Here is a 10,285-nt window from a genome sequence, read left to right as displayed (position 1 = left end):
CTCCTACACAGGATCCTGGAAAAACCGACATACTTCATAAGCAAAGTCAAGTCATGGGAAAGACAGACAGAAGGAAAGAAAGGGAGGTTGGGCACAGGGACCGCAAAGCGGCTAATTTATTGTTATTTCCTTTTTCTTAGCAGAAACACAGCCTACTTGGTGTGCCTGGGCATGCGCTTGTGCAAGCACACACAAAGACACACACACACACACACACACACACACACACACACACACACACACTCTCTTTCTCTCTCTCTCTCTTTCTTTCCTCCCTCCCATTTCCCTCAGGAGATGGTAATCAGTGGGCAGACAGCAGAGATAAGCTGTTCTCCTGTTCATCGATCTACCTCTCCAAACACAATATCCTGGGTACCTGGAGGGTAGAAGAAAGAAACAAGTGTGTCCAAGGGCCATACGAGCTCTTTCTGTTCCCTCAATCTTCAAGCCCATGCAGGACATTATACCCACCCACCCACCCACCCAAAGGCAGCCATACCTATGATTGCCACTACATCTGCCAGCATGTGCCCCTTAGACATCTTGTCCAAACCAGCCTGCAGATGTGAGAAAGCAAGAGAACATCAGATTATCAATACTGGGGGTGGAATAGAGGAAGGAGAGAAAGAGGGCTGTGGGGTTCTAGATAATCAGTCCTTTTAGGCCCTGGGATCTGGGAATAACCGGGGTTTGCTGTTCTCACCAAGTGGGCGAAACCAGGTGCTTTGATCTTGCATCGATAGGGGCGGCTGCTGCCATCAGAAACCAGGTATACTCCGAACTCTCCCTGTGCAAAAGGTACGATGGAGATGTCACATCCCTGATTGCCCCCAAAAGGAAGCCAACTCCTGCGCATTTCCTGTTTCTATGACCACTGTCAATCCTCCTGTTCTTTTCCAATATAATCAACATTCATCCATCAAATGCCTCCTGGGTACACTCCCCTCTGCCTCTTCCCTGCGGCCACTCCTCACCTTAGGTGCCTCGATGGCAGTGTAGGTAGCACCTGGTGGGACTTGGTAGCCCTCAGTATAGAGCTTGAAGTGATGGATTAGTGACTCCATGGATGTCTAGAGAAGGAAGAAGAAAGGGCAGTGAAGAACTCAGTCATAATCAAAGACCTGAGTACCCTCTCTGGGGAGGGAGACCTATGTTTAGGACCCACCGAAAGAAAGAAGCCACACACCATGCCCTAATAGGATAATCAGTATCTACTTGAAAACAAGATGCAAATGTAAATATAGATAATAAAGTGGACAGATGAAGAGATGACCAACGTGTGTCAGCCTCACAGAGATCATCCTTTCAGGGACTCAAGCCCAGTTCTGCTCACTTTCCCCCTTTCTATCCCTTCTCTGTCCTCAGTTCCTCTCCTAGACCATTCGCCAACCCCAACCTTCATCTCTGCCCGCTTTGGTGGAGACACTTTGGCGTCATCAACTTTGATCTCCCCAGGAGGCATCTTGTTAAGACACTGCAGAATGATCCGGAGAGCCTGGCGCATCTCTTCTACCCGACACAGGTACCTAGGAGGCGGTCAAACAGAGAAAAAGAAGGTCGGAGGGTCAGTCAGGGTCCTGCCCTCCACCCATTAGCTGCTCTCTGCCCCGTGTACCAGACCTTTCTATGTCTGATATTTCTGCCTGGCCTGAGCTCGGAGCATATGCCAATGACCCTGTGAGGCCCCTCCCACCAGTCTTCTCTTTGTTTCTTTTGGTTCTGCTCTAGGGAAGTTGTTTCTCCCATAGCTGACACTGAGAGAGCCCAAAGAGCTTTACATGTATTATCTCATGGGGTCCTCACCTCATCGAGCGAGGTGCTGCTATTAAGCCCATTTTCTAGATGAGGAAACTGAGGCAAAGGGAGGTTAGTATCTTGGCGCAGAGATGCAGACTCTGAGGGCGGATTCACACACAGACCCTCTGGACTCCAAGTCCAGTATTCTAGCCACTGCCTGAAGATGAACTGTCTATATTGTGTCAATGCAGCATAAGCTTCCTGGAGGCAGGGACAAAGTACCCACTCCCTAAGCCCTGGCTGAGTGTCCCTGGAGCCAGCTAATGATGCTCTCAGAGGGTACTAAGGGAGCATGCAGCTCTGTCTGAGCAGATGATAAAACAGGGTCTTCCTGATTCTGTGGCCAGCATTCTATCCAGTGGCCCTTCCTAGGATGGAGAAAGGCAATGGCAACTGAATGGGGCTGTGTGGCAGAGGAGGAAGAAGATGGAACTAAGTAAGAGACAGCAGAAGCTTCTGTAACAAGGACCCCTCTCACTTGCTCAGATCCTGAGAAGCCACAACTTCTCTGGGTCTATTTCCTCATTTGTAAAAGGAAGACTTACCTAGACAACCTCCCAGCAAATGAATATGCACATAAGAGTAAGAATATGGGCTGAGAGTAAGAAGAACTAGACCTGGTATGGTTACCATTAACATAATCTCAGGAAAGGCAACCAAATTAAGTCATTAGTTTTCTCAAATTTAAAATAAAACTCTATCAGCCTGACCGAGCTTCACAAGGTCCTCTTGAAGGTAAAATGATAAAGGATGAAGTGTGATATGGTGAATAGAATGCTAAGCTTGAAGTCGAACTTCAGTTCAAATCCTACCTCCGACACTTACAGGTTGACTCTGGTCACAACTGTGTGCCTTTAGCTACCCCCTAGAATTTATCTAAGTCAGGGACAGTTTATGAACTGTGCAGATAGAAACAGTTCTCACACCAAGATTTCCTGCCTCTGATGAAATCAAAGATCCTCTGAGCCAAATGAGAATGTCTGTGTAAAAGTATTTTAGCGAGGAACAAATTCTATACAGATAGCAGTTCGTGCAAGTGCAGATGGCAAAAGGACAAGAGTTGGAAGCTGTCTCCATCCTACCTGTCATAGCAGTCGCCTTTGGTACCAATGGGCACATCAAACTCTACTTGGTCATATGCATCATAGGGCTGAGTCTTCCGCAGGTCCCACTGAATCCCGGAGCCTCGAAGCATCACCCCACTAGTAGAAGGAAGGGGGAAAGAGGAAGTTACATTCTGCACAATCAAGAAAGATGCTGCCGTTCTCTCTTTTCTGCTCCCTCTGGACAGACTGAAGTCCAGGCTGAAGGGCAACCAGAAGAGGGACACAGGAAGGGAGCCTGGACTGGTCTCCCATCCAAAGAGACCAGTTTCTTCACTTCTGGGCACAACACGGGCCCTGCACAAGGGGACCCATCCCTGCCCACTTCACCCAGCTACTGACCTGAAGCCATAGTTAAGGGCCTCTTCTGCTGTTACCACTCCAATGCCAACTGTTCGATTTCGCCAAATCCGATTGTTGGTCAGCATCTGCCACCCCAAGGAAAGAAGTGCCAACGTATCACCTCATATGAGGGCATCTCTTATTTTCTTAGACCTTCCCACCCCACCCTGAGTAATTCCTAGGAACGCCCAGGCAGGTTTCCTCATTCACCTTTCTTACCTCTTCAAGCTCATCAATTCGAAGAGAGAAATTCTTGGCAAATTCATAGATGTCATCCATGAGCCCAAGGGGCAGGTCCTGAGGGGCCAGGGGGAGGCACGTGAGGGATGAGGAGAATGGCACATCAAAGAAATAAAGTCACAAACTTCTCCATCCCTCACCCTGTGGAATATTGGGATTACATCTAACTTCCCATTTCCGCCAGTCAGGGAATCCTAAAATACTGTAGCCAGAGAGAACGGGGTGAGGAGGAACGAAGGGACGGGAGAATGAAAGTAACTGCAGAAGGGGCTCTTCTTACCTGGTGCACCCCTCCTGGACGTACGTATGCTGCATGCATTCGGGCTCCTGATACTCGTTCATAAAACTCAAACATCTAGAGGGGACACACTGAAAATCAGAGATGAGGCCCTTGTCCTCCCAAGAATGCCACAGAACACTCTTTGTATCACCACTTGTAGCATTCCACCACCAAAAAAGAATCAAGATAACTTCCAAGAAGCTGGTCCCCTGGTTACTCTTCTGTATGTCAGAAACCTTTAATAGCTCACTTTTTCTGTCCTTTCTTCAAACCACCTCTAATCTCTGTGCCCTGTCATACCTTCTCTCTTTCTTCAAACATCCAGAAGAAGGGAGTCATGGCCCCAATGTCCAAGGCGTGTGTGGTCAGTGCCATGATATGGTTCAGCAGCCGTGTGATCTCTCCAAATAGCACTGTGGAGAGGGAGGGAGGAGGGAGCAGAAAAATATCTGAGAAGCAGAGAGGCAGAACTATCTGAGAAAAGCCAATGGGGCCTACTCCAGGCTGAGATGCTCGAGCACTTTGGACATCAGACATGAAGGGCTGGAGTCCCTCTTCAATTCACTGGTCTCCAGGACAGGCAGGGGACAGGCCTCAGGTATATCACACCTAGAGTGGGCCTCAAGGAGACTGAGACCTACCTCGGATCCACTGTGCCCGGGGAGGAGGCTGGATGTTAAGGAGTTTCTCTACAGCCAAGGAATAGCACTGCTCGTTACACATCATGGACACATAATCCAGCCGGTCAAAGTATGGAAGGGCCTACAGAAGGAAGACAGATACTAAGGGAAAACTTGCCGCGTCTCACACCCTAATACAGACCTCCTGTCTGACTGGGGCGAACGTTCTGAACCAGCTCTAGAGGCTAGGGTCACACTCGTCTGTCCAGGGCTAAGATGTTCCAACAGCCTCCCAGACAAGGAGACAACTGCACAATATCTTCAATTTCCAAGTCATCATTTCTTCCCCAAGTCTAACAGAAGAAAAGGAATTAAAGAAGCTGGACGTGGGACTGGGAAGAAGGGACTGTTACAGGAATTATCAAGAATAAGGGTCTAAAGGGAACAGGGCCCCGATTAGAATAGAGGAGCCCCTCCCTAAGGTCCTCATCAGGTTAGCACTAGGCCTCGGCTTCCAAGCTGGAAGTTCCAGGAAAGAGGCGGGGCTTGGGCTGATCCCTGCAGGACAGCCTGTTCTTTCTTGGTCATCACTGTGACGTGGAGCGAGGCTGGACCCAAGGGCCAGAAAACATCATTCTCAAGTCTCTTGGGGAATCTCAGTCACTCTGTGTGACCCCTCCACTGGGCCATGAAGTTTCAGTTTCACAACCTTTCACATTAGGCCTCTTCCCTCACTCCCTGCACAGTGGCCACAAATAATAAATAAATAAATAAAGGGAGGTCTACTGGCTCCTGCCCCAAACACAAAGCCTGACAATGCTGCAATCCTGACTCTCACCACTGGGTGTCCGCGTTCCCACTCACCCCCTCCTCCATCCCATAAGCCAGCAGCAGCCATAACCTCTCTATCCCAGTCATTCTGACTCACTGAACATTTCAAAAGGAAACACAGGCAGCTGGAAGATAGAGGGACGTCCAAACAAAAAAAGATGACGTCTTTCACTCTGTCCCCTGCCCAGGGAAACAATCTGTGACGCATTGGCTGAATTTGATATGACACCAGAGAAACTGAGGCACACAAACAGGGGTGAAGAAGGGCAGCCAAAAGTTGATCAAGAAAATGACAGGAGACTGAGGAGGAGAAGCTAGGAGACATGGCTTCTACTGCTGAATCCAAGCCCTAATAACCGTGACAGAGCTTTCCACTCCCCCTCCCCCCTCATCTGTCCTAGGACTGCCTTAACAGGGAAAAGGTACGAAGGTTAGCCATCATGCTGCCCCTGTAAGCCCCCATGAAACCTAGAGTCCTGAGGGTGACTAGAAAGACAAATCTCAGAGCAGACAGTGCCCCGCATCTCCATCTCTTCCTCAATCCCCACACCTGCAAGTAAGTCTTGTATTCGATGAGCTTTTCAGTGCCTCGGTGAAGCAGGCCAACATGTGGATCACACTTCCGCACCATTTCTCCACTTAGTTCCATCACCAGTCGAAGGACTCCATGAGCTGCTGGGTGCTGGGGCCCAAAGTTTAGGGTCACGTTGGCCACCTTTGTGTCTTTTGGAGGGTCCACATCTGGGGAGAAGTACGAAGAAGAGGAGGCTTAGGGCTGGATGGTGACTCCTCTGGGATTTTCCCAAGGATTAAAAGGGTTAACCTGTCACCAGAAAGTTGCTGTCTCACATTAACCTTCTAGCATGCCAAGTTTATTGTCTTCCTCCTCCTTCACGCTTAAAACTCCTTGAGGTCAATGGAAAGGAGAAATGTGGAAAACTGTCTGGGTTCCTTGAAGGCAAGAACCCCAGACTTACTTTCCTAATTCCTCATTCACATGTTCAAATTTTACAATCTAGTTGGAGGTATCTGAAATATCATGAAAATGAGTAACACAAGGAAATATCTAAGTGACAAATGAATGCTAAAGGAAGTTAAATGAGGGAGAGGTCATTGTGGGCTGAAGTGTCAAAGGAGGCTTCATGGAAAGGATGATATTTTTAACTGGGCTTTGAAGGTTGGGAAGGCTTTAGGTAGGGTACTTGGCAGAGGAAAGGCAAGGACATCAGCGAACAGAGAGAATCAGAATATACAATGGCATGGAGATAAAAATGTGAAAGGTGGTTTGGGGCATAATGTATATAGCTGTTTAGTGGGAACAGAAGTCATACTGGTAAATATTGGAAGATTAAGTTAGAAAGGTAGGTTGGGTTCAGTTTGTGAAGGGCTTTGAATGAGAGGTCAGTCTTTATTCTGTGGGCAATGGTGAACCTCTACAGGTTTCTAAATAGTAGTGAGTGACATGGTGAAGATGGTATTTTCTTTTTTTTTTGTTTTAGTGAGGCAATTGGGGTTAAGTGACTTGCCCAGGGTCACACAGCTAGTAACTGTTGTTAAGTGTCTGAGGCTGGATTTGAACTCAGGTGCTCCTGACTCCAGGGCCGGTGCTCTATCCACTGCACCACCTAGCTGCACCCAAGATGGTATTTTCAGAAGATTAATATAATGGCAATAGGTAAGATGTGTTCAAGGGAAGACAGACTCAAGGTAGCTAGGCTAGTTAAGGGGCTACTGAAATAATACAAACATGATGTGACAAGGGTTTAAATTAGGCTGGTAGAAGTAGGAATGGAAATAGGAGAGTTAGATGTGAGGTAAGGGGCTTAATAATATACTGGACATGCAGAGAGAGGAATCAAAGTTTTGAACCCGAGTGATTAGAAGGCCTGTACTAAAGAAGAAAAATGGGGAGCATACCAGTGTTGGTAGGATGAAAATAAAATTAATCTGATCACAGCAGGACATAGCAGGCTGCTGTACGTGCAGGACTGGAGCTCAAGACGGAGGTTATGATTAAAGAAAAAGTTTTAAGAGGAATTCGTTCAACAAACATGAACGAGTTGACAGTATGGAAATAGACAAAATCTCTGAGAGGGAATATATAAAGAACAGAGTGCTGAGACAGGCTTAAGATAAGGATCAACTATTTCAAATAAGACTAACTGATTCCGATATCAACAATCAGTTATTCAGATATCAACTTTGGCAAAAACACAAGGGAAGAAGTTCTGAGTCAGTGACAAAGTTGGTGGGCATATGGATCCAGAGACTTACCATTCCAGGGTGCGGGCTTCCAGATGGCGGTTTCTTTATTTGGGTACATGACAGCCCCCCCAAACTGTTCTGCCCATTCCACATCTGGCTGCCACTGCCGAGCACCTCTGGGGATCAGAAAGCAGGTCAGCAGGGACAAAGGGTCAAACTGTAAGCTCTTTGAGGGCAAGGATTGCTTCATATATTTTTTTTCTCTGTCATTTCTGTATCCCCAGTGCCTTGCACATCGATTATTAATAAGTTTTTACGGAATGGAATGAGCCCATTGAGGGATAAACCAGATCTAACTGTATGCATGGGGGAAGGGTATTTTTACCCCTTCCCCACCGCCCACTCCCAAGTCAATGATACAAGATCAGTATGGCCTTCTTCTAATGATGATGATGATAGCCTAGTATTCAGAGGTTTTCAAAGGCCTTACTCATTACGTAAACTCTTTTGATTCTGATTAATAACCAATTTCTACGGACATGACTCTTTGACCAGGAAGGGAAGAGTGCTCAGCCCTGATCCTGCTAAAGAAGCTGTCCAAGGTCATTCAAGGGACTGGGAAGAGAAGTGACCCAAGCCTCCTGTCCTGAGAGAATGGGAGACCCCGGCCCTGCCTTCATGAGCTAAGGCAGAAGTAACGATGCAGCTCCCCCACCCCCGAATATGGGGGCGGGGTGGGGGGCGGCAGGGGGTGTCGGGGTAGAAATCTCAAGTCTACAGATGAAATGGGGCAAGGAAGTAGGGGAGTCCACGCAGGCCACCAAGTGCACCCCCTCATTACTACGCTAAAATTGGGGGAAATCACCCAGCCCAGGGGCTTATGGGAGACTGGGGGGAGGGACTAGGGAGAAGAGGTCATAAGCCTGGGTCACTCACTCCGTGGGGGTTCAGAGTACCTAGGGTAATGTCCCTGGCTTCCAGGGGTTGCGGAACAGGACCTAAGTTTCCCGTTTCCTCCTCACCTGCTGGGCTGAAGCGTCAGCCGAACCCCAGAGCCGGGTCGTAGCACCGGGGCCACGAGGGTCCGGAGCTTCCCCAGACCCCTCAGCGCCGCCATCTTGCTGTCGCTGCAGGACCCTGGGAAGGAGAACCGGGCGGAAGCAGGCGCTACACGTCACTCCCTTGGCTTCTTGTCGCCGTTGGAGGTCGTGGAGACGCCATCTTGAAAGCTGGCAAAGGCTTCGGCGATTGGCCGGGAGACATCCGGGTTCCGGGATTTGGCTTCATTGCTTGAGTCCGCTACGGGCACCGTCCATTTTAACTGTGGGCAAGAGACTTGGGTCGTTGCTGAAATCCGCCCCCTGGTGTTGGAGCGAGTGCGCTGTCTCTCGGAGTCAAGCCAATGAGGGTGGGAGGGGGAAGCGGTGCGGAGGGGCAGCATCCTTAGCATGTAGGTACCAACGTATTGTATAGACACGGGTGCTGGAGGAGCGCTCCTCTGCTTCAGGCCACAGCTGCTGGGGAGGCGGAGCCCCAGCTCGGACGGTTGTCAGAAGCTTCCCCCGCCCAGGCTCTTCTCCGTCTGGCTGCTTTCCCTGCTGAGGGCCTGCTGCCCAAATGTGTCTGAGCCTTTGCACATCTGGGCCCCATTCGGGGGAGCCCTAGGCACTCCCCATCCCCTCCCCCATCGCGGGGTCGAAGGCAGTGGGAGCCTGGAAGCTCCCTCCCCAGCCCAATTCCCAGATGTTCTGAACAGGGATGGGGGAGCCCAGGGATGGGAGGGGCCAGGGGCTCCCGCCAAATACAAATCAAAACAGGAGTTGGGGCCAAGGCCACCAGCACTGGGAGGAAAGGGGGAACCTGGGGCTGAGACAGCAGCTACTCCCAGCATGGGAAAGGAGAGGCAGAGGGAGGGTAGGCATCCTGATAACTGACCCAGGGTCCGGGCACGGCCCTCGGTTTCCACCATTTTCTCTCCTAGCCCAGACCCTGTCTTGTTATTCTTGCCTTTCTGAACTTGCAGGTGCCCCACAGCCTCACCTCTGCTGGTCCAGTAATCCTGGTTCTGAAGAAAAAGAGGAACTTCCTTTCTAACCACCCTTGGAGGCCCCACCCTCCCCCTCTCCCTCCCCCTCCAAGCCCCCCAGCTAGAGCTGGGCCACCCCTTAAGTCTGGAACTTCATCCCCAGCCACCGTGTGAGTGTGAGAGTGGAAAGATGAGGTTTATCCAGACAGGGACCCTGGGACATAGCCCACCAGCAGTGCAGAGGACATTGGGTGGGAAGTGGGGAGAAACCAAGGCAGTAGTGAGCCCGAAGGGCTATGTGGGAGGTGAAGGTTGGGGGGGGTCATAGTTCTGTCAGGTAGCTACCAAGTTCCAGAATTGCGTGAGTTTGGGGGGGGGGGGGGAGGGTGGATGCAAGGGAAAGGCCAGACGATTGCCTGGGAACTGACCTAATCGGAAATGTTCCAAAGGGTGGGGCCTGAGCCTGTGGCTATGGGAAATGGCCTAGGCTTGGATGGAGAGCTGGGAGGGCTGGCTCCCGACTGAGCAAGAGTGAGGCCTGATCTCTCTAGCTCAGAGCCCATCCCAGAGATTCCAACACCTTCCAGAGGAAACTTTACTCTTTGAAATAGGAGGGATGGGCCCCGGGGAAGAGAAAGAGTATGGAGAGGGGAGGGAAATTACAAATAAAGAGATTGTTCAGTTTCTTGCTATTGCTAGGCTCAGGAGAGATGGGGGTTAGCATCTGTGCTCACTAGCCCTGGAGGGTGGATTGAGCTCAGGCGGGGGCAGGGCTCCTAGGGGGGCTGCCCAGGACACTGAATCTTTTGTGCCCTACCCAGGCTGCCACCACCCGCCCCCC

General features: G+C 50.1%; 1 protein-coding gene across 1 annotated transcript; it reads right to left on the bottom strand.

Moving 5' to 3' along the window:
- Positions 1 to 92: 92 nt before the first annotated feature.
- NDUFS2 (NADH:ubiquinone oxidoreductase core subunit S2) lies at positions 93 to 8,592 on the bottom strand. Its single transcript, XM_043963205.1, has 14 exons — positions 8,441 to 8,592; positions 7,488 to 7,594; positions 5,764 to 5,954; positions 4,404 to 4,524; positions 4,063 to 4,175; positions 3,763 to 3,837; positions 3,462 to 3,539; positions 3,243 to 3,328; positions 2,880 to 2,999; positions 1,397 to 1,526; positions 975 to 1,070; positions 704 to 787; positions 500 to 557; positions 93 to 376 (listed from the first exon to the last, which is right to left on the bottom strand). Exons 1-14 carry the CDS (start codon positions 8,533 to 8,535, stop codon positions 339 to 341), a joined length of 1,392 nt encoding a protein of 463 aa, XP_043819140.1. The 5' UTR covers positions 8,536 to 8,592; the 3' UTR covers positions 93 to 338.
- Between the last annotated feature and the right edge of the window lie 1,693 nt (positions 8,593 to 10,285).

This window comes from Dromiciops gliroides, chromosome 4 (assembly GCF_019393635.1).
Source record: "Dromiciops gliroides isolate mDroGli1 chromosome 4, mDroGli1.pri, whole genome shotgun sequence".
In the NCBI taxonomy this organism is placed as follows: Eukaryota; Metazoa; Chordata; class Mammalia; order Microbiotheria; family Microbiotheriidae; genus Dromiciops; species Dromiciops gliroides.
The sequence above is the reverse complement of the archived record's forward strand: the minus strand, read 5'-3'. Positions and strand labels throughout refer to the sequence as shown.